General features: G+C 34.9%; 1 protein-coding gene across 2 annotated transcripts in view; it reads left to right on the top strand.

Annotated features, from left to right (window-relative positions):
• Positions 1 to 25985, top strand: part of LOC106884495 (synaptotagmin-11) — a 117390-nt gene that overhangs the window by 70709 nt on the left and 20696 nt on the right. The window contains exon 3 of one of the 2 annotated variants that reach the window (XM_014935916.3): positions 23538 to 24107. The exons of the other annotated variant lie outside the window; for it this stretch is intronic. Coding sequence (XP_014791402.1) covers positions 23538 to 24107 — 570 coding nt within the window. The remainder of the gene's footprint in view (positions 1 to 23537; positions 24108 to 25985) is intronic. 2 annotated transcript variants of the gene reach the window in all.

The following is a 25985-nucleotide window of genomic DNA, read 5'->3' as shown; positions in this document are numbered from 1 at the left end:
GATTGTTTTACAGATTTTTTAACCTTTCTATATCTCACCATCCATGTATTAAATCATTGTTGCAGCAGCTATTTAGTCCCAGGTCGAATCTGATCAAGTAACCTAATGATCAAATGTTGTCTAGCTGTAACTATACCATCTTTTCAGAAAATATTTTATATGGGACTGCATTATTCAATATATCTTCCTATTTTGAAAGACAAGAACATGGAATTGGAGGAAGATTTGGTTGGTTTTTGCTTGAAGATTGAGTGATTATATAGAGGCTCCTTCATTTACTTGTTATCCACTGAATAGAGAAGTCATCTGTTATCAACCAGACAGCGTTTACCCCACCCTTCTCACTCAATGTCAAAACCCTGTATGAGAAGGGTCTTCTTTAGATTAGTAGATAAGCATTTTATGCAATCCCATAAGTACAGATGACTATTTAATAGGTACAACTTAAAGGTCTCATTCAGCTGTGTGCCCAGCATGAAAAAAATTTTAGCGAATGCTCCTGAACTCAACAGAGAGGCAAGATGCTCATGTAGGGCTAACAGTGAGTGCCCAGTAGGTGGTTAATGCAGTTCCAAGGCTATGGTCTATGAGGCAGAGGTGGTGGCTGACAGTAACGGCAGCGACAGTAGCAGTAGCAGCAACAACAGCAGCACCAACAATGTAAGGACACTTACATGGAAATATGTTGGAGCAGTGTTTTATGGCTAGGTGCCCTTCCTGATGCTAAATAATCACAGGTCTTCTTTTAAGATCCTGGAGAGGCACAACATGATAGAATTGGCCAGCTACATATGTTGTTTAAAAGCAGAAAGAATGCCACACAGGATTAAATAGGAGCTCCAAGAACAGCCTAGGCCATACCGCAATAGGAACAGACAGTGCAAATTTTACTTGGCCAAAACAACAAGGATCCTAAATATTTCTCTTGATTGAGGCATCTTCTTAAATTCAAAAAGCAAAATTTTTAGTCAGTGCCCTCATGATAGAAAATTCATGTTGAAAACATAGGCTTCTCCACTTGCTGACTAGCGAATGGAAAATGCACATAATCTGACCTTTTGGGACAGAACTGGAACTGTTCAAAAGCAGGTAACTCTATCTCTTCCAGAAATGATTTGCATTTCAGAAAAATTTCTTTTCAGGGTTTTTTTGCACCACCAAGCTGACCATGACTGTATTTTTACCTCCATTAGTATGGAAGGTATGTGCCTCCAGCCAACAGGTCTGATGAGTCACCTACATGCCTAAGTGCAACAATAGACATGAAACCAGTAGTAACTTTCTGACCAGCCATAACTAATGACTACATAAAATATTACTGCTCAAAAAATTTATTTTAAAGTGTGCTTCATTTCAGACTTATGGACAACTGACTGAATATATACATATATATATATATATATATATATATATATATATATATATACATACACACACACATAAACCATTTCTATATATATCAACGGAATTTTTATCCCTATATCATAAGAGGTGGCTTAAAATGATTAGCAACAGGAAGAGCACCTAGCCATAAAACACTGCTTCAAAAGTCCCCCTTATCCATGCTAACATGGGAAAGCAGATATAAAAAAAACAATAGGGATGATGAAAATGATGATGCTGATGATGATGATGATGATGATGACAAGGTAATGGAGGAGAAATATATATACATATATATATATATATATACATACGTATATATATATATATATATATATATATATATATATAGAGAGAGAGAGAGAGAGAGAGAGAGAGAGAAAGAGAGAGAGAGATACATACATACATACATACATACATACACACATACATACTTGTATGACTGTCTGTCTCTTATTCTCCTCATTCCATTCGTGCTATTTTACCTACGTACCTACACACACACACACACACACACACACACACATATATATATATATATATATATATATATATATATATAAAACCATGGACAAGTAAACAGAATCTGTATCATATTTATGATTTATTGTTCAAGTCATTTCATTTCCTGTATGTTGCTAATATAGAGCAAAGCATGAATCATGATGGTCATCATCACTCGCCCCCACTCCCACCGCCACTACCATCGCCATGCCACTGCCACCACCATCAGCAACAGTAAAAGCAACACCAGCAGCAGCAGCAGCAGCAGCAGCAGCAGCAGCAGCAGCAGCAGCAGCATGAATGTTGTTTATAAACCTATAGATTTGTACACAATCAAGAGAAGAAATCAATATATTTGCACAAACCTAAAATGCAATCCTTAGACAAGTACAAGTGACCTTGTATATGCATCCATGTTTGTAGACTAATTAAGCAAGAGGCCATATTTCATCAATAGCAGTGAAACAAACAGTATTTGGAGCAGTGATCATAAATTAAAAGGCAACTAACTCGTTGAGTACAATGCAATCAACTGGTTAGCTGATTACATTGTAATATAGAATATAGTCTAGTAAACTATATCATTACTATCTTGCTCCCCACCCCATCCCATCCCACCCCACCCCATCCCACCCCACCAACTACTCTCTTATGCATTCCTGTATCCTCCCCAACTCATGACTCATTGGTCATCACCCTTCAACTCTACCCATTCTTTTTACAGTTGAAGGCTGCTTCTCCTATCCCTTCATCTCCAACTCACCATAGAATCTTTCAAACTGCCATCCACCCACTTCTCCTCGCCTTGATGGGCCACCTGGACATCTCCTCTCAACTAGCTATCTCTTTGCAGTTTCTCTACTGATCATTCTCTCCCTCCTCTGCTAAACAGGAGTAGCCATGCAGCTCTTCTATAAGAACCTGTTTTACTCCCCCCAACACACACACACCATCTTTCATACTCCAACCCCTCATTCCCAGCATAAAACTGACCCCCACCTCCCTTAGAGTTCATAGTCTAGCGAGCTGCATGGCAGCCTCCATAGTGCTCACAGCACAAAACAAAAGCACTTAGTACATGCTGTAAAGCAGTTGGTGTTAGGAAAGGCATCCAGTCATAGAAACCATACCAAAACAAAGATTGGAGAACAATGCAGTGGATTTTGTCAAACCATCATTCCCATGCAAGATTGAAGATAGACATTAAATGATGATGATGATGATGATGATGATGATGATGATCTATTACTGTTTAATGCAAACTGACAGGGCTTATTTCTTCAAAGCTACATTCAATGGATCAGCAAAATGATGGACATTCGTTGAAGAAAAGTAGAAGTGGAATAATCTTTTCTCTTACTCTTTTGAATAATGTTTTGTTAATGAGAGCTTTCTATTTATTTATTTATTTATTCTGTTCTTTCTCTTTCTCTCTCTCTCTTTCTCTTTCCCTCTCTCTCTTTCTCTTTCCCTCTCTCTCCTATTCTTTTCTTCAGTCTACGTGTCTAAGGTTTCGGAGTACTCTCTACAGATATTGTTTACAAGGCATCCTGTCTCCAGTGTGGGCACCACAATGCAAAGACCCCCCCTCCCCTCCACTCCTTCTGAGTGGTAAGCAAGACAACCTCTCGAATGTAGAAGCACATGGCTTAGTGGTTAGGGTTTCACAATTGTAGGATTGTGGTTTTGATTCCTGGACCAGGCAATGCATTGTGTTCTTGAGCAAAACACTTAATTTTACATTGCTCCAATCCACTCAACTGGCAAAAATGAGTAATCCTCTGATAGACTGGAGTCCAATCCAGGTTGGAAATTTATATGTCATCGAAACCAGGAAACCAGCCCTTATGAGTGGTTATGACTTGAGAAGGTAGCTCTACCATTTACCATTTTTTTTACAACTTCCTTAATGTTGGTGCCATGAAAGATGTAAAGTGGATGGCAAATGAGCAGAGAAAACATAGGGTTCTGCAGTTCCTTTGTTCAACCTGTGATTAGTTTTGTCTTGCTGAAGACTGCTCAACCTCTCCACTGTTAGTGTCACTAAGAAAGATGCTCTTAGTATACTTTGTAAAGTGGATGGCAATAAGAAGGGTACCAAGTCTTAGAAAGCAAGTAAAATGTGTTGGATGGGCTACTGTATACAAGGCATTCTGACTCCTGTCCCAGGTGCCACTTCGAAAAGCTTCTTTATCCTGTACACCCTTTGAGTAGTGGGTGAAACCTCTCTTGAGCTGGTACCATAAGAAATACACCCAACATGCTATAAAAAAGCAGGCATTAAAGAAATGATAATGACGGTGATGGTGGTGATGGTGGTGTACATTTCTTATTTTCATTTTATCTCGTCAGAATTCTTTTTAGCACATTTGTTAGAAAATTTGATAATTATCAACTCCATTATTTATATATTTTTTTTTGTTTTAAAGTTTTGTTTAATTCTTTCTTGACAAAATTTCTAAAGAAATCTATGTACATAGGCACAGTGCAGGTATAGCTGTGTGGTAAGAAGTTTAATTTCCAACCACATGGTTTTGTGTTCAGTCTCAATGCAAAGCATCTTCCACTATAGTTCCAGTCCAACCAAAGCCTTGTGAGTGGATTTTGTAGACAGAAATTGAAAGAAGCCCATACATGTGTGTGTGTGTGTGTGTGTGTGTGTGTGTGTGTGTGCATGTTTTTAAGTTTGTGCATGTTTTTAAGTAGTCCCCCACCACCACCTGACAAATGGTGTTGGTTTGTTTATATCCCCATAACTTAGCATTTTGGCAAAAAGAGGCTGATAAAATAAGTACCAACCTACCAAGCTTTAAAAATTAGTACTGGGTTGATTTGTTCAACTAAACTCTTCAAGGCAGTGCCCCACCCCCCTGCATGACTGCAGTCCAATGACTGAAACAAGTAAAAGATACAAAGATACTCTCTGTCAATGTTTCATTAAATTTGAAGAAAAAAAACATTAGGAATTTGGAAGACTTTTGTAAATGACTTTTTTCATTATTTGGTTTTACTAAGGTAATATAGAACATTCTCACCCAATTTGTTGTGCAGTGAAACTGGCTGTCAAGCAAGATAATTTATGTTCCAAATAATAATTTGTGTTCCAAACACCAGCTTAACAAAGTTATGTTAATAAATTCTTCATTATTTTCAAAATTAATTGAAACTAAGGTAGTATATTTCAACAGAAATATGATAACAATAAGGTCGACCCTTTTGATACCAAACTGTATGGTTCTTTAAAACAAAATTGCCTGAAGGGCACAGTGTTCTGACAACTAACAACTGATGAGGGGTAGTTTATTCCATACCGCAACAATTCCGAGCAGGAAAAAATGTTTTCAAAAGTTAAGGGTATTATGCTGGTTTTTTTTTTTGGTTTTTTTTTTTTTAAATTTTATAAGCATGTCTATAAGTAGCAGAGATTTTGAATTCTATAAGGTGGCCAAGTATGTTGTTAGAAAGATAGTGGATAATCTTGCAGGCTTCTACCAAGTCGGCTGTTAGATTTTGACATTTTCAAGTGAAACTTTAGGATACCTATAGCAAAATCAGCTGAAAGCACAGTAGCAGATGAATATAAGTTTGAAGACGCAAACAAAATAAAACTGAAGCTAATTAACATAGACATTTCTATTGGTTGAAAACATATTAACATTTAGCTCCTTTTTTTTAAAACCCTTTTGTTACATATTTCTTCTAAAATATATGACTTTGTTTCATTAATTTTGAAAACGAAGAATTTCACTTAAATAGCTGTCATTGATAAGCTGCTTTTTAGAATTTTGTTAATTAACTATCATTGTTAAACCTGTGTTTGAAACATAAATTAACATGAAGTTTTGATAGGAGATTTATATTTAGATCACTTTAATGCAGTAAAGTTGTATAATAGAACTAGTGGTGATCTTGGGTGGGTTGGTATCAAAAGGGTTAAAATCCATTAGACATTATTTCATTAAATGATTGTTAATCAAAGATTAAAAAAATAATAATAACAACATAAAGAAAAAAATAAAAGCAAAAGAAAATAAATGTCTGATATAATTGTTTATCAAATCAGAAACAATTGTGATCTTAAGTGATTCTATATGCTTCCCTATACATATTGGAATAAATGGTTATTATCAAGAGTATTTCTATAACTAAACAATATTTTTATGATTTAGTTATTGATTTAGATACATAATTTACATTAAAAATACATAACATATTATTCTATGGGTAATTATATATCTATGAGTTTACACATGTAGACATGCATGTATATATGTGAAAAGAATGTTAAATCAATGATTATTAAGAGAACAAAAAAAAAATACAGACATTATCTACTAATTAAAAAAGAAAGAAAATAAGCAGCAAGTTAAATGAAACTTGCAACCATTATATTTCAGCCAGACACTGCAAGAACATGGCTAAGTGGATAAAATGTCCACTTCCCGACCATGTGGTTTCACATTCAGTCCCATTGCATGGCACCTTGAGTAAGTATCTTCTATTGGCTAGTCACAAAGTGGATTTGGTAGTTTAGTATACAGAAACTGAAAGAAACCTGCTATTTTTATATATATATATATATATATGGCTACTTGCATAAGCAAGTTATAGAATGAATAGTGCACATATTTCCGTAATAGAATTATTATATGTAAATGGACATATCATGATATATAGCCTGTTTATTCCATTTTCTCATATTAAAATTCTTTTGTTTATAATCTATGGATACTCATAGATTTCCTCATCTATATCAAATAAAAGGGGAAACCTTACTAATAGCATCTAGTAGCTAACACCTGAAAAGGAGCTTTGGAAAGCATGGTATAAAGTTATCACCCAGATAATATTGTGTGTGTGTGTGTGTGTGTGTGTACACTGTAAAGTAGTTAACATTAGGAAGGGCATCCAACCATAAGAACCATGCCAAAACAGATATTGAAGCTCTATGCAGTCCTCTGGCTTATTGGATCCTGTCAAACCATCCAACCCATGCCAGCATGGAAGATGAAAAGTAAATGCTGATGATGATGATGATTATGGCGATGACAGCTGCGGCAGTGGTGGTGGTGATGGTGGTGGTGGTGTGTGTGTGTGCACATGTGTGAAATTTTTTGGTTTTCCTTTGCGTTTGTTGGTTCATTGACAATAGCTTCCTGACAGTGATGGTCACTTACAGTCCACCAGGAGAGCATGATTAGGCATCTCGACATACCTTGATATGTTGCACTATTTTTGTAAACAAAAGGCCCATTTCTATGGGGTCATATATTTCCAGTTCTTTACATAAAACATGTCTGGGCTGTTTGCTAGTCAAGACACTGGAAATTATTACCTTGCTTGGAAACAAGTTGGGGCTGGTAAAAGGAAGGCATCTTGTCCCAACATACATTCATGTGCCCTATGCAAGCATGGAAAAGTAGACATTAAAATGATAATCATAAGGGTGATGATTGTGATGATGATGATGACAATGAATATAACGATGACTGCAATGGTGATGACAATCATCATCATCGTCATCATCGTTTAACATCCGCTTTCCATGCTCTCTCTCTCTCTCTCTCTATCTATATATATCTATCTATCTATATCTATCGATCTCTATCTATATCGTCGTTGTCATCGTCGTCGTTTTAATGTCCGCTTTCCATGCTAGCATGGGTTGGACGATTTGACTGAGGACTGGTGAAACCAGATGTCTACACCATGCTCCAATCTGATTTGGCAGAGTTTCTACAGCTGGATGCCCTTCCTAACGCCAACCACTCAGAGAGTGTAGTGGGTGCTTTTACGTGCCACCGGCACGAAGGCCAGTCAGGCGGTACTGGCAATGGCCACGCTCAAAATGGTGTATTTTACGTGCCAACTGCACAGGAGCCAGTCCAGTGGCACTTGCAATGATCTCGCTCGAATGTCTTTACACGTGCCACCGGCACAAATGCCAGGAAGGCGACGCTGGGCACAGGTGCCATCATGATTTCGCTTGCCCTAACAGGTCTTCGCAAGCTGAGTTTCGTGTCTAATGAAGGAGACAGCGTTGGCATGGGTGCCAGTCGTCGAATTTAGTTTGATTTCGATTGACAATGATTATCTTTCAACTTATGAAAAACCATAATGAAAACTCTGTTCTTTTACTTGTCCCAGTCATTTGACTGCAGCCATGCTGGAGCACTGCCTTTAGTCAAACAAATCAAACACAGGACTTATTCTTTGTAAGCCTAGTACTTATTCTGTCTCTTTTGCTGAACCACTAAGTTACAGGGACGTAAACACACCAGCATTGGCTGCCAAGTGATGGTCAGGGACAAACACACACACATGCACACACACACACACACACATACACAGATATATATATATACATATATATATATATATATATATATATATATATATATATATATATATATATATATATATATATATATATACATACACACGATGGGCTTCTTTCAGTTTCCGTCTGCCAAATCCATTCACAAGGCTTTGGTTGACCTGAGGCTATAGTAGAAGACACTTGCCCAAGATGCCATGCAGTGGGACTGGACCCGGAACAATGTGGTTGGGAAGCAAGCTTCTTACCATACATACACTCCTGCACCTATAGCTTCTTACCACATAGCCATTCCTGCACCTACTGTGATTTACTTTTAAATATTTACATTTTTACTGTCCAGACATCATTCCCAAGTATTAGTTTAAATGCTTGTCTTTTTTTCTGAATACATTACCTACACACACACACACACACACATGCATGCGTGCACACACACACACATAGCTATGTATATTTCTGTGTGTGTGTGTGTGTGTGTGTGTGTGCATGAGTATATGAGTATGTGTGCGTGCGTGTACGTATGTGTATGTATGTACATAAATCAGGATTAGTGGCAGGAAGGGTATCTGGCTATAAAAAAATACCTCAACATTATGTGTTTGTCTTACCCATACTAGCATAGAAAAATAGACATTAACAATGAACAAGCAAAATTCAATCAGTTATTTATTTACGTAAATAAATTAGTATTCCTTTATACTATAGACACAAGACCTGAAATTTGGTGGGGATGGGGGATAGTTGATTACATTGACCCCAGTGCTCAATTGGTACCTTTTTTATTGAGTCTGAAAGGATGAAAAGCAAAGTAGACCTCAGAGGAATTTGAACTCAGAACATAAAGACAAACAAAATACTGCTAAGTATTTTGCCTAGTGTGCTAATGATTCTGCCAGCTCACCGCCTTCATAAATAAATTAATATTACAATTACAGCATAGAAAACATTTTAACTATTCAAAAACACACAAAAAATCCTGTTAATTTCACTTGATTCTTTAGTATTCATATTATTCTGTCATCCCATTGTCTTGAATTAATCATGCATTATCTTGTAGCTAGTGGAGGCGCAATGGCCCAGTGGTTAGGGCAGTGGACTCGCGGTCATAGGATCGCGGTTTCGATTCCCAGACCGAGCGTTGTGAGTGTTTATTGAGCGAAAACACCTAAAGCTCCACGAGGCTCCAGCAGAAGATGGTGGCGAACTCTACTGTACTCTTTCACCACAACTTTCTCTCACTCTTCCTGTTTCTGTTGTGCCTGTAATTCAAAGGTTCAGCCTTGTCACACTGTGTCACGCTGAATATCCCCGAGAACTACGTTAAGGGTACACATGTCTGTGGAGTGCTCAGCCACTTGCATGTTAATTTCACGAGCAGGCTGTTCTGTTGGTCGGATCAACTGGAACCCTCGACATCGTAAGCGACAGAGTGCCAACTAACTATATCTTGTAGCTTAGACATTTTGATAAGGTAACTGTTAATTTTTTTAGAATGATAATCTCGGGTTGGTCAGTTTGGACATAAAACAGGTAGAATATTTTGGCCGGATATGGCTGGTTTAATTGCTAAAGGGTTAGACGCTTATTATTTAGTGTCAAAATTTTCATAGCATCCACTGTGACCTGGTTACTGACCCGTTTCCACTGGAGTGGAGCTTAATGACCAGATTGCAATTGATACAATGAAAATTTTAACATCAAATAATAAACATTCAAGTGAAGCTAAAATGTATGTTTTTGAATGGTTAATTTGTGCCATCCATACCACAGTTGTTTTAGTGTCAACACCTAGTCTCAGATCAAATTACTTGTGAAGCAATTACACCTCAGTAATAAATATTGATTCAGCACATAAAAACGATATTTTTGGAAGCTGTGGCAATGAGTTTGTTATTGGCAAATAAAAAGATAACTAGATTGATAGACAAAGAGCATGTGAGAGAGTTAAATGATAATGGAAAGAAAAATGTGTGTGTGTGTGTGTGTGTGTGTGTGTGTGTGAACACAAGCATATATGTTTGTGTGCAAGCATATATGGATGTGTGAGGGGAGAGCTTCTCATTTGAAATTGTTGAAATTCTCAAAATTTAAAATGTTACCATGAGGAAGATTAATCAGTAAAGATTAATCAGAACATTTAATCCATGCAGGTGGGAGGACCGCCAGCAGGATTAATTTGTGCATGTAGATTTGTCTCCTTTCTGTACTTTTATGATGATGATGATGATCATCATCATCATGATGAGATTATAGCAGTTTGATGATAGTGGTGTTGGAGATGGTGGTACTGCTTATAATGGCAACAGTGGATGTATTAGTGATGATTATAGTATTGAGGGTTATAATGGTGATGGTGGCAGTGTTGCTGCTGCTGATAATGATGGTGGTGGTGGTGGTGGTGGTGGTGGTGCTGCTGCTGCTGCTGCTGCTGCTGCTGATAATGATGGTGGTGGTGGTGGTGGTGGTGGTGGTGGTGGTGATGGTGATGATGATGACGATGATGATGAGAAAGAGGATATCTCATCAGACCTAATGCACCACAGCACTATGTTGAAAGTGAGTCACATGATCTTTTGGGTCAATTTAAGATTTATTCTTTTTATCCAACACATCTGAGCTAATTCCCCTTAAAAGGGCTCATCTCACTCTCTCTCCCTATCTATATATCAACTCTATCTCCATCTATCTATCTCCATCTATCTATCTCCATCTATCTATCTATCTATTTATCTCTATCTCCATCTATCTATCTATCTATCTGTCTGTCTGTCTGTTTATCTATCTATCTATCTATCTATCTATCTATCTATCTATCTATCTATCTATCTCAATCCCTATCTCTTTTCCCATTATGCTAAATGATCGGGTTTCTCAAATGGGAGACTTCAGTTAATAACTGGAGATGTTGAAAAAATTCAGTTAACAGGAAAGAATTATGCAATTTATAGAAAATAATTCCCTCTAGATGGTGTTTAAAAGCCCAAAATCTAAAAGGAAAATAAAAACAAGCAACAGATATAATTTTAATAAAATCAATTAGCTAAAGTAAATTAGATCATCATCATCATCATCATCATCAGTATTATTATTATTATTATTATTATTATTATTATTATTATTATTATTATTATTATTATTATTATTATTATTATTAGGACACTAAGCTGGCAAAAACGTTAGCACTCCTGCTGAAATGCTTAGTTGTATTTTTGACCATCTATACATTCTGAGTTCAAATTCTGCTGGGGTCAACTTTACCTTTCAGTCTTTTGGGGTCAATAAAATAAGTACCAGTTGTGTACTAGGGTCAATGTAGTCAACTATCTGCTCCCCCAAATATCAGGCCTTGTGCCTATAGTAGAAAGGATTATTGTTATTAATATTTTGAAAATATATGAAGTGCTGTATTGGTGTGGACCTAGTCTTTAAACCAACTGGTGAAGATAATGGACATATTCCAGCTTTATTAGATCTCTTCAAAAAAGTATGTTCTACATCTTGGTAGAATTATATCTTTATGTTTGTTGTTTTCAGATTTTAAACACTCTCTAAAGGGAGTTTTTGTCTACTAATTGTATAGAAAATCTCAGTTAATCTAAGTTTTTTCAGCTCACTATACCACAGATGTGACATATTTATAATCATGGGTAAGATAGTGAGCTGGCAGAATTGTTACGACGTTGGACAAAATATTTAGCAACATTTCTTCCAGCTGTATATGTCCTGATTTCAAATCCTACTGAGGTTGACTTTGCCTTTTATCCTTTTGGGACTGATAAAATAAGTAGCAGGGGTTGGTGTAATTGACTTCCCTTCCCCTGAGAATTGCTGGCCTTGTGCCAAAATTAGAAAGGACATTTATAATCATGGAAGTTAAGTTAGTGTTAACATATTTAATATACAGAGCATTAAAAAGTTAACTAGAAATAATTGTGGCGAGGAAAAAAATGACCCTAACCTGTGACAAGTATTTTTAATCTGTTGTCTCTCCAGGATGTGGGGTGATGGTGTATTTATGCTAATAATAAACACATACACTGATTCAGTTTCACATCTTAATTATTCATTAGTTAGTTAACCATTTAACCAATTAACTGTTCAATTGTTTCTTTAATCATTTGGTTATGATTCAGTCAGTCATCAAAGTCCTTTCTGTGACCAATTTGAAGCAGGCTTGGTGTTGAGAGGGCATGTCGCTGAAGAGGTCATGTGTGGCAACAAAAGGACTTGGATAAACATAACTGACTGATTAATTGATTAACCAAATGATTAATCAAATAATCAACTAGTTAGTTGATGAAATAGATAACCAATTAACAAATGATAAAGAAGTGAAATTGAACCAGTGTGTGTGTTTATTATTGGAATAAATGACCCTCCAAAGATACAAAAAATCTGTTTCAACACACAAGTTTGCATTAACAATTTTGAAAACCAAATATAAAAAAAAAAGAAAAAATATTTAAATTATTTGGGCAAATATGAAAGGCAACTTTAGACATATTTCAGTCTCGTTATGGCCATTCAAAGCTTGGCCTTCATGGTACTGGCTGACATAATGATGGGTTTATTACTAAGGAGAAGAATAAAAAATGTACACAAGTTTGTACAGGAGCCTAGAACTGTTTAGAAAATAAATTACATATAGGCACCATCTGACTGAACAACAACAAAAAAAAAGTAAAGTTAATATATCATATTTAATACAGTGACTGTTAAAACGCTAATAGGGGATATGTGATGATAAAAAACCAGTATTAGTCATTTACTGATATTATTCTAATTCTTATCATTTGTGATAATCATTGTGGATAGCTTTGATCTTACTTTTGGTTTCATATTTTGACACAAGGCCAGTAATTTGAGATGGAAGGGTAAGTTAGCTGGTACTTTATTTTATCAATCTTGAAAGGATAAAAGGCGGAGTTGACCATGGCAGAATTTGAACTCAGGGCATAATGATGGACGAAATGCTGCAAAGCATTTTGCCTGACAAGCTAACAATTCTGCCAGCATGCAGCCTTAGATTTGATCTCACAATTGCAAGCTGACAAAATTGCTTGCCGTAAGGATATCACTACATTGTAATTATTTATGACAAAGTAAATTGGCTTCTTTGAAAGTTAAATGTGTTGTACTAGTAGTGAAATACAAACCCAAACTCTTTTAAGCTGTCCAGCTGCTATTCGATTAAACATTAAGTAGATGTTACAATCTCATCAGCAGCATATCACATAACTTAGAAGCCATCTCCAATTCTGTGTCGGAAGACAGAATATATGTCTTCTCACAATCTCTTCCTTAGTTTATTTTTTATATTTTTGATTCACTGTTACTCAAAACAATACTTATAAACAATAATAGAATCATCGCTTACAGTCATCAAGATTTTAGTATGTCTAGAGAGCATAAAATGTGTTAGCAATACCCATTCATCTCTAAATAGCTTTATTACTCATTGGTAGAACTGACTGATATCTTTCTATGTTAGATTCATTAGGAGATCTACTGTCCATTATGTGTGATTGTGATTGTGCTATTGTTTATGAATTAAATGCACTTTTGCCTCTGTTATCATCTCTGAATTCTGGTGTTCTTTTCATGAATCTTAATAAAAAGTAAATAAAAGTACTTTCAATGCTTCACAAGAAAGAAAATTTATTCCAGACAGAATTACAAATACTCACAATGGGAAATAATCATTTGAGACAAGTTTTGCATATCTTATTAAAAGTACAGTGTTAATTTCAGAAATAAACCTATTCTTGAATATTTGCTTGGCAACAACAGAAAAATGAACACCATCAACAACATTTCTGCGAGAGGATATAGAGATTTATTCATTTTCTATAAGAAAATGTTATTGATTTGTCGATGTGAGAGATGAACTAATTCTTCGCAACCTTACTGTGATTTCTAGTTTATTGATTTTTTTATTGATTTCCATTGATTAACAAACCAAAATGCTTTTAGCATTAACATTCAGGCATATTGTTTTTATTCCTCTAAAAGGAAATGATTAAGTAACATTTTAAAATGTATTTTCAGAACAAAGTGACACTTCCATAAATGTAGTAAATAGAATAGTATTTCTATTAAAGAGGTGCAACAACTGAGCAATTAGATAAGAAGTTATGATGCTTTGTACACTCACCTTTAGTTATGACATCATAAATTTTATACGTTATACATTGGTTGCTGTTTTTATTTTCTCTATGTTCAGTGAAGTTATTCAACAGTTTAGCACTAACCTTTTCATTCTTCTTCCTTGGTTTTGAAAAAGTGTTAAGAAAATCGATAGAATTCCATTACAAAGAAAGATTTGTGGTTGCATCTCTTATAAACATAATAGTTGTATGGTGAAAATCTTGGAAATCTAACATAGTATCATAGACTAAATAGACACCCCCACTCTTTTATTTCTTCTACCATTACTAATATTACTACACCATTATTATATCTTCTTACACAATAATTTAATTCTCTCTGTCTTCATCTTCATCTTCTGAGTGTTTCATCTGTTGATCCTAAACATTTAACCAAACCAATGAAATGAGATAAACTTTCTACTGGTTTCCTATTACATGCAATAGGTTAGATCTTGTATAAACCTGCGAAAACTGGTTTGTAATATGCTTGATGCAACATGTTGATATTTTCATCTCAGGCAGAACCAGCTTAAACAAGACTTGTTACAGAAATGGTGTTTCTATTTCCAATAGTGAATGTCATATGATTTTAAAGATCTAGAAGTATCTTAAATTGAATAATAGAGAACAAACAAGTTAATGTAAATATACAAACTATACATAGAAAAACATACATTTAATTCATAATGATCATTCAGCTTATTACTACCTAAAAACCTTTGCACGTATTTATACACACAAACTCATGCATGCACACATGCATACAGAAACACAGACATATACGCATACATACATACATACACACACATGCACACACACATGCAAACACACACACACACACACACACACACACACACACACACACACAATATTTTTATTTCTGCATAGTATTGAAATCAATATTGAGCAATTTCAAGTATCTTATAATTTAGTCATAGATTTATATTTTGTGGAGAAAGAAATCTTGTTGATCCAATATAAACGAAGCAATGGTGTTATAGATGATATTAACCAATATTGATCTGATTTAAAATTTTAGAACACGAATTATTAGAATACATAAGATTAAATATGACTTATTTTTCCTTATAAAATTAACAGCAACCAAATTAATACAAGACTGCCAGTAAAAATTTTATATGAGTGAGTCTGCTATTGAATCTGTTGAAAATTCAATTATGCTGAATTGTCCTCTGAAGTTCAGTGTTTTTTATCAACCAGACTATCAGATGTCCCAATACATCTCTGGTCACTATGCATTTTCAATTCTCCTTTTGGTTGTGTTCTCCCTTCTATTTGTACCCAAATTGTTTGACTATCTTGTTTACCTGTTATCTTGCTCGATCGTTTTGAGTAGTGCTTTCTGACATCTTAGATACCACTTGACATCTGCATGGGTCCACCTTTTGTCTATGAAACATATGACATATCTGGGTTAGTGAAACTTGTGCTCTTGGTAATTTTCCATTGCATTGTTTCATACTTAACAAAGCATCACTACTCTTCAGTTATTAGTACGCTAGTATTCTGTGCTGCTGGACAGAATGTAGATAGCACCAGCTGTCATGTTAACTAAGATATAAGTGGAACCATATCTATGTGGATAAGAAATTCATTTCCCCACCATGTAGTTTCAGATTCCGTTCCACTGTGTACCATTTTGGGCATTTTCTACTCTAGCTCTGGGTCAACCAAAACCTTTAGAATGGATTAAGTAAATGGAAACTGAAAAAAACAGCCCATTATGTATAACTCTGTGTGTGTGTGTGTGCGTGTGTGTGTGTGTGTGCATGCATGTGCACATGCAAGTGTATGTATGTCTGTGCTAATTTACATTTAAGCTTCTCCTAAAATCATTCAGCTATGAACAGTGATGTTGCAGTGATTTCTCCTGTTAACAGGTCATCTGTTGGTTTTGCATCTTTGAAGACGATAGGTATAAGAAATTTTTTTCTTGTAAAACAGGTAAAGGTTAGCAACAGGGAGGGTATCTGGCTATAAAACAATTTTTCTATAATATAAACGATGTTAGCATGGAAAAATGAATGTAAAAAGGAACACCCCCCCCCCCCCCCACAGGCCAAGACTTCAAAGTCACAGTCACCCTCTTGTAAAACTTTAATAACCTGTACGCTAAACGTATTGAGTCATCTAGTTGTCTCTCTGTTTATCAATAGACAGACAGACAGATAGACAGAAGACAGATAGATAGATAGATAGATAGATAGATAGATAGATAGATAGATAGATAGATTGATAGATCCAACCCATGTCAGCATCATAAATGGGCATGATGATGATACATATAAATATAACGATTAATGTTGTCGATGAATTTAAGGTGATGAGCTGGCAGAATTGTTAACATCATCATTATCATCATCATCATCATCATTGTTTAACGTCCGCTTTCCATGCTAGCATGGGTTGGACGATTTGACTGAGGACTGGTGAAACCAGATGGCTACACCAGGCTCCAATCTGATTTGGCAGAGTTTCTACAGCTGGATGCCCTTCCTAACGCCAACCACTCAGAGTGTCGTGGGTGCTTTTATGTGCCACCGGCACGAAGGCCAGTCAGGCGGTACTGGCAACGGCCACACTCAAAATGGTGTATTTTACGTGCCACCCACACAAGAGCCAGTCCAGGGGCACTGGCAACGATCTCGCTCGAAAGTCCTTACACATGCCACGGGCACAAGTGCCATCAGACAAAATGCTTAGTGGCATTTCGTCTGTCTTTATGCTCTCAATTCAAATTCTGTCAAGGTTGACTTTGCCTTTCATCCTCTTGAGGTCGATAAAATAAGTACCAGTAATCACTGGGGGTCAATGAAATCAACTTATCCCTTCCCTTGAAATTGCTGGTCTTGTGCCAATATTTGAAAGCAATATTGTCAATTTCGTGAATTTTTCATAATATATGCTCTATTATTCTTGGTTGTTGAGCTTCTTTTGGGATTGGTAATGAAAAGTACATGTGTTCCATTCCAGCTGTGATTTTGGGAATATAAAATAATTACCATATTTACTCTTGTATAAATCATACTCCTAATTTCATGTTAAATCTTGCTACAAAATTTAATCTTTTCATAGTTTTAGATTTGTTCCATGTATAAGTTGCATCACAATTTTTTCAGTTAAAATCAAGCATAGAATAGGATAGAATAGCATAACAAGTAAATATCATAAATACATATTTAAATATCTACATTTCTATACTTATGGCTGAGTGGTTACAGCATCAGGTTCACAATAATGAGGTAATGAGTTCGATCCCTGATCCGAGCTGTGTGTTGTATTATTGAGCAAGACGCTTTATTTCACATTGTTCCAGTTCACTCAGCTGTAGAAATGAATTGCAACACCACTGGTACCAAGCTGTACTGGCCTGTTCCTTTCCCTTGGATAAGTGACATGGAGAGGAGAGGCCGGTATGCATGGGCAACGGCTGGTCTTCCATAAACAACCATGCCTGGACTTGTGCCTTGGAGGGGAACTTTCTAGGTGCAATCACATGATCATTCATGACTGAAGCCGGTCTTTACCTTTTATACACTTACATCAAGATTATAACATATACTTACATGGATCCTATTTCTCTTTCTAATTAGATGTCTTGGTCACTAAAAAGGACTTAAATGGTTTAAACCAGTATTTTTCACAATCTATCTTATCCCAGGCTCCACTGTTACTTTCCAGAAAAATGTATACCCCACCACTGATTTCTCATAATTATATACATTCCTTAAAGAAATATCCACACTAGGGCATTGGAATAGCACTATATTGTAGCAAACAGTCTTCACACAGTATGCTTGGCTGGAGCGATTGGTTTGGCAAGGCTGAATATAGATGTAATATGTTTGTTGCAAAAAAAAAAAAAAAAAGAATTTCAGAATTCTATATCCCACAAAAAAAAAAGTTTTGGATCCCACATCTCAGCACAATTTTCTCAGACCCCACTGATGGGGTGTATGCCCCATGTTGGGAATCACTGGCTTAAATGTTGGAATCTATGTATGACATATGAAATAACACAATCTTGCCACAAACATTACTGACCAACACTATTTCTTCTCCAAAACATCAAAATTTCAATTCCCTCATCTCACTATGTCTAAAATTTTTTGTTTTGTATATTTCTGTTGGTGTTTTTTCTGTTTGTAAAATAATTTAGTTTCTGTGTTAGTTCATTGTTATTGTCTTTTTCTTCCCACATCAAATATTGATATTTAAAATGTCTTTTTATCCTTGTTTTATTAAGATCATATTGCAAACTGTATAGAATTATATGTGTTCATAATTATAATGTTGATTTTAATGTGTTCAAGTGAACAAAGATCAGTCCACAGCAGTGGAAACAAATTTTATTCAATAGACACAGCAATAGACAGTAATAAGCACTGAATAACAAACATTAAAAAAATAGATAATATAAAATACAAAAAAAAACCCATATTTGTAAGAATTGCACATTTCATCTTCAAAGTCCAAATATTGAACATCAATAAGTTTGCATTTTGTCTAGCTCTCCTCTTGTTTACTCTATTACTTACTTTCTCTCCTGATTTCATCACAGACACACAGACACATAAGCGCACACACACACACACACACACACACACACACACACACACACACACACACACACACACACACACACACACTCACACTCACTCTCACAATACTTTTATCCTATTCCTCTCCTCTTTTTCTATCACCATCATCATTGTTTTAATGTCCACTTTTCCATACTTGCATGGGTTGGACAGAATTTGTTGAGCCAGATTTTTACTGCCAGATGCCTTTCTCATCACCAACCCTCACGTCTTCCAAAACAAAATAATATTTCCCCATAACCAAATATGATTTCTTTGAATATTGGAAATATATGACAGGTACATTCATTTACACCCATCATGCAAAGAACCACAAACATTCACACTCACACAGACAATTTATATACATGCACACATACATACAAACACACACACACACAAGATGAGCTTCCTTCACTTTCTGTCTACCAAATCTACCCAAGGCTTTGGATGGCCCAGGGCTCTAGTAGAAACTTACCCATGGTGCCATATAGTGGGACTGCAACCAAAATTCATATGGTTGGGAAGAAGACTTCTTGACCACACAGCCTTGTCTCAATCTTAATTATTCATTCATTTTTCTCTTTTTCTGTGCTTTTCCTTCTCAGTAAATATTGGTTCAGTAATGAGATAACTTATGCAGTATAGCTCAAAATCATTTTCATATTGGTTCTCATATTGCTGTTATGTTATGTGATGACACAATGTTGGAAATGTTTTTAACCATTGTTTCATTCAAGAATTATGATCCAGTATTTAAGAAGAATTTAGCCAAATAATCCGGGGGAAAGTCGATCATATCAACCCCAGTACTTGATTGATTACTTAATTTATCGACCCCGAATAGATGAAAGGCAAAGTCAGCCTCAGCAGAATTTGAACTCAGAATGGACAAAATGCTGCTAAGTATTTTACTTGGTATGCTAATGATTTTGCCAACTTGCCGCCTTTGGCCAAATAATAAAAATAGATTGAGTCATTACATCTCTGCTTTGAGAGACCACCGCTTCAATATTATGGGCATGTGATTAGAATGTTGCAGGAAAGAATCGCAAGACAAATTCTTGAAGCTGAGCCATGTGGCAGGAGATCTAGAGGTAGACCAAGAATAAGATGGTTGGAAAACATCCATAATCTCAATTGATCGCACTTAATCATCCAGCTGGAAGGGTAATAACAACTTCAGATAGGACCCTATGGAGGAGGTGCTAAGGATTCTACCCCAATGACCCAGGAATAGAGGGCAGAGAAATGAATGTATGGATGAAGGATAACTAAATCGTTAATGAGATAAATATTCAAAATGTTCCCTCACATTATCAACCGAAGGAATTTGGATAAATATGGTTTATAAGAAAAATAAACATTAGTAAAGCAGATGAAACATGCATATACTTATAAGTGATAGATTTAATTTTACTGAACATAACCCTAATTTTTTTTCTCAGCGAAGTGGGATGCTTGATTCAGTCAACTCACTATATTACATGTCCTTGCTTTATTGACCTGAGGGATATAAACTAGTGGTCAATACAAACAGGATTTTGGTTAATCACATTGGAAGAGATGAAAACTAATTACTATGTCTCTGTTTCTCTCACTCTCAATGTGTTGTGTTATTTTGTTTCTTTCAATTCCCTTTGCTCTCAGATGCAAAATCATCACGTTGTTGAATAGCCACTTCAACAAAGCTGTTAAAATTCACGTTAAAGATATTCTGTGAGGTGTCAAGATATTCATTGCACACCTGCAACTTGATTACTGAAGTTGAACTGTGTGATGAAAAGTTGGATACCTCATGAAGTAAATTTAAGTTTAAAGTGAATTTAACAGCTTTGTGTGTTATTAAGTTGCTCTTCCATGAGGTAGTTTCTTCAGTTTCATACACAATTTCAGATCAAGTTACTTGCTACACAACTATAGCTCCACAACATCAATATTTTAACAACCTTGAATACTTAATTGTACGTAGTTGAACACTTTAGCAGTTTGACTGCATACATCATCATCGTTTTAATATTCACTTTTTCATGTTTGCATGGGTCAGGCAGAATTTATTGAGGTAGATTTTCTCTGGCCAGATGCCCTTCCTGTTGCCTACCCTCATCTGTTTCCAAGTAGGGTAATATATCCCCATGGTCAGACATATTTTTGCAGAACATTGGAAATGAATGACATTCATTTGTAATAATTATGTGATGTAAAGACAAGGACACACACACACACACACACACACACACACACATGATGAACTCTCAGTTTACCTAATCCATTCACAAGGCTTTCATTGACCCAAAGCTACAGGAGAAGACATTTGCTGAAGGTGCCATGCAGTAGGACTGAACCTGAAATACAACCACACCTACACGATGGTATATTCTGGGCTGTGTCTGTTGTTGATGATGCAGGTGGTGTTATGCCAGGAAAGGAAACTCAAAATATACCAAGAAAGTCACACTGAAGAAAGCATTATGGGTTTTAATTTTCAACACTGCAAGCTCAAATTCTAGATGATACTGGGGTACCTGCAATCTTTGACTTACCTGTAGCATCATTTTATGAAATAAAACTTTATGAATATTATGTAATAATATAAATTTTAAACAAAACTTTATAAGCATTATGTAATATGGCTATTGTGTAATGTACCAATTATATAACACTGTCATTTTGTAATATGATCATTATACAAGATGACCATTGCATAATAGATAACATAAAATATACAATATAGTATATAAGTATTGTTAAATATCAACATAAGTGATGTTTCCTTTTGTATAAAAGATAACAAACAAAATAATAATTGGCTATAAATAAAGGAAGTTAGAGCTCCAAGACGTTGAAAAAATGAGATAAAATTTGGGTTCCAGTATGATCATATATATATATATATATATATATATATATATATATATTCACACATACATACACACACACACACACACACACACATTTATATCTATGTATCTGTATGTGAGTGTGTGTATGTAAATGAATGTGCATGAATGATGTTTACATTTTTTTTCTTGGCTCTATGACCAGTTGGTCTGTACTTTTGATGATCAGTGGAATGAAAAATCCCCAACTTAAAAAAAGTGGGCAAGTGTTCACAACAGGAAGAGCATCTGGTCATGAAATCCTGTCTCAAATACATTCTCATCCAAGCTGCACTAGTATGGAAGAACAGAATTTAAACACATGAGCAACCTCACACCTCAAAAGTCTAATATCAGTAATGAAATCTCTTCCTTGAACTGAGTTTACTTAAATTTACTTTATTATTATGTATAACTACAGGTATAGCTAAAGTTATGATGTCATCTTGATCTTTAATTTAAAAGTTGGCCACTCCTGTTGTGAATAGTCTGTATAAAAGATAATATAGGAAAAAGTGGGATGAATAGAAGATGCAGCATGTACCATTTGTTCCCTAAATATGTTTTGTCATTGTGGTTATTTGTATCCTCTGTAGTGGGTGGTCATAATGCATTTGGATGCAGATCCACAACAATTCTTCAGGGGAACACTTTATTACATTATGTTAATCATGCCACATAACTGGGAGTAGATTGGATGGTGATACATGACATGGAGCTCTGAATTTATCTGTTGCAGTCATACATCTGACTATACATACAGGAAATACTAAAATACAAAATACAAATTTTTTCAGCATGTATTATTTTCATCATAGAGTGATGTAGGAATGTGTTAACTGCTGTTTTTTGACCTGGTACAAATACATACCTTAAAATTTATATATATATAATCATCATCATCGTCATCATCATCTTCACCATCATTTAACTTCTGTTTTCCATGCTGGTATGGGTTGGACAGTTTGACAGGAGCTGGCCTGGTAGAAGATACACTAGGCTACTGTGTCTGTTTTGGCATGGTTTTTATGGCTGGACGTCCTTCCTAACACCAAGCACCGCATAGAGTGGACTGAGTGCTTTTTATGTGGCACCACCAAGATTGATCTTACCTTTACACATATATATATATTTACATGCACACACACACACACACACATACACATGCACGCACACACACATACATACATAACAGATTAGGGTCAGCTACTTCCTCTTTGGATGTGAAGTCTTGCATTTTATCAATTTTCTCTTCAATTAGAAATGCCCAATAAACTTCTCATTGCTTATTTCTGTTCTCAACAACTGGTCATCTATTGATCTATATTCTGGCACTATATAACAGCACCAATTTGATAACGTGGGAATATTTATTTACTCATGTATTTCTTTTCACATGGAAAAAGCCAAATAAAAACACTCACCAAGCATACACAAAGCACACCATCACAAATATATCTACACAGAATATTTAATGTTCACTTTTCTATTATATAATTGTCTCCTATATTTTAATATCTTTAAACTAATTGTTAATTTTGGTGGTATTTTCATGTCTACAAAGCTAAATTCTTAAAGCAATAACTTTAGACATAGATTAAGGGTTAAAATATTTGTTTTATTGTATTGTGTTATTTGTTTTAAGCATCAGAGATCACACTAGTGTCCTTTTAAAACCTAGGTAAGTCCATCAAGTGGAGATTATTGGGGACGAACTGACAAGGACTTAGAAGGGATGTCTGAGAAAAGCAAGTATCTCTATGAGGCCTTTGGTTGCAAAGAAGACTTTGAATATGAAAACGAGAAATATGATGGGGCTTTTGAGAAATTTCAGAATTCACCAGCTGCAAAAGTTCCTTACCTTGGAAACATAGACTTTTCGATTGAGCATGATTCAAAGAAAAATGCTCTTCATGTCACCATTTTAAAAGCATCAGACCTCAATCCATCAGTACCAGGAATTGCTGTGTGTGACCCTTACATCAAACTCCAGCTTCTGCCTGAGAAGAAATACAAGCGTAAAACCAGAATTCTCAGAAAGACATTGAACCCAGTCTACGATGAAACTTTCACCTTTTATGGAGTTGACTATAACCAACTTGAAGATATTATCCTTCACTTTGTGGTTCTCAGCTTTGACAAGTTTTCAAGAGATGAAATTATTGGAGAAGTTATTTACCCACTATCTAATGTGGATTTGTCCCAGAAAGAGATCTCTTTATGCAAGGACATCACAGCGAGACATCTTAAGGTATTTCATAATCTCATTCTTCCCTTTTGTAGCTTCATTTGTTTTAGAGTAGATTTTGTTCTATTGGAGGATACAGAACTAGACATAAATGATGATTTTTTGCTTCTGCCAGTTTTGTTTTCATTGGCGACATATAGAATCCGAAGGATTCCAAATAGTAGTTAGAGATTGAATATATTTATTGAATTTATTTGCTTATTAAGGTAATGTGTTGGAAATTCTGTCCTTAGTTTAATAAAATTGTTACATCACATTCAATGAATCATTTTAATTATTTTAGATGCTACTGATTATTTCAAAATGTATTTACATTCCTGTTTCTGTACAAGCATAGGTGACATGTTTCTATAAATCTGGACATTTGCATGTATTATTGGAACAGGTGATATTCAGTTATACATCCTTCTTAATGCTAATATGTATTTATTAGAATTTAAGATTATGGCTTGTATTAAAGATTCCATCTATAGCAGATCTTTAGGGTCATTACTAATTTTTATAAATTTATTATTTAGCACTCAAGCTTTTTATATTTCCTTTGCTATGTTTTTTGATTATTGGTAACCTGAGTTGAAATTAACAAATACTAACTTTTATTTTTAAAAAATGTGGACTTTTTTAATAACTAATAATTGAATTATATGTATTTGGCATGACGGTGCTTTACCATAGCAAATGCTCTTTGGTTCCTTTTATTCATTATATTATCTGTTTTTTCTGAAATTTGTTAATTTGCATGTTATGTCTTCTAAAAACATTTCAGAATGGTACAGCATAATGCTGTAATCTATTATAGTTCAATTCAATAGATTTGATTTAATTGAAATCTTGGTTTTTATTTGATTAAAATATTTCTTGTGTTAAGTAAAATTACATTTTTAGTTAATAATTAAATTTAAAGCTTTGCAAATTTACTTCGTTTAAGCTAATGCTGGTTTTATTTTCATTTGATTATTGCCTTATATTTGGTTCTGGACTGCTTTTTATATTTGTATGTATGTATATATGTATGTATGTATGTATGTATTCATGCATGGATGGATGGATGGATGGATGAATGGATGGATGGATGTTCTCCTTTGAGATTTATGTAAGTTCTTAATGGAGTTCAAGCTGATTGCTAACAAAGTAACAAGACATTTTGGATTAAGACAGTTCCTGATGTTTGTATGTATGTATATATATATGTATGTATGTCAGCATGTATGTACAACTGTATGTATGACTATGTATATTTTATTTGAGACTTATTTAAGTTCTATGTAGAATTCAAACTGGTCTCTAGCAAAGCCAAGACAGTTACAGAATTTGAGAATATGTAAATGAATTAGTGAGTGTATATATCTAGATGTCTGTGATGATAAACTTGCACTCACAAAATGGGTTACATGTCTTTTTAGTACATACCTGTATGGTTACATCTTATGAATGTATTTTTGCATATATATATATAATGTATGTATGAGCTTATCTACATATGAATGCATTCATCACTATATGTGGTTGTGTGAATGTATGTATAAATAAATGTATACATGTATGAGTGTATCTACGGATATATACATGTATGAATGTGTCTATGTGTGAATATGTATAAATGATTAAATATATGTGTGAATGTATACAACGCGTATAAGTGTATAAATGTGTATATGAACTTATGTATGTGCGAATATATATTTGTATTATATACCAGGGTAAATCATTATTATCATTATAGAAACAACATAGAAGTCCTGATGTTTACTTTTATTTCACCTCTTTGCTGGTTAATTATAGTAATAATTTGATAATTATCATTATTGTTGTAATCACCAGCTTCATTGTCACCATCGCTATCATCATCACTATCTTCATCATTATAAATGCACTGGCAGC

Source organism: Octopus bimaculoides, chromosome 2 (genome assembly GCF_046866305.1).
Source record: "Octopus bimaculoides isolate indiv1 chromosome 2, ASM4686630v1, whole genome shotgun sequence".
NCBI lineage: Eukaryota > Metazoa > Mollusca > Cephalopoda > Octopoda > Octopodidae > Octopus > Octopus bimaculoides.
This window is presented reverse-complemented; position numbering and strand designations above follow the sequence as displayed.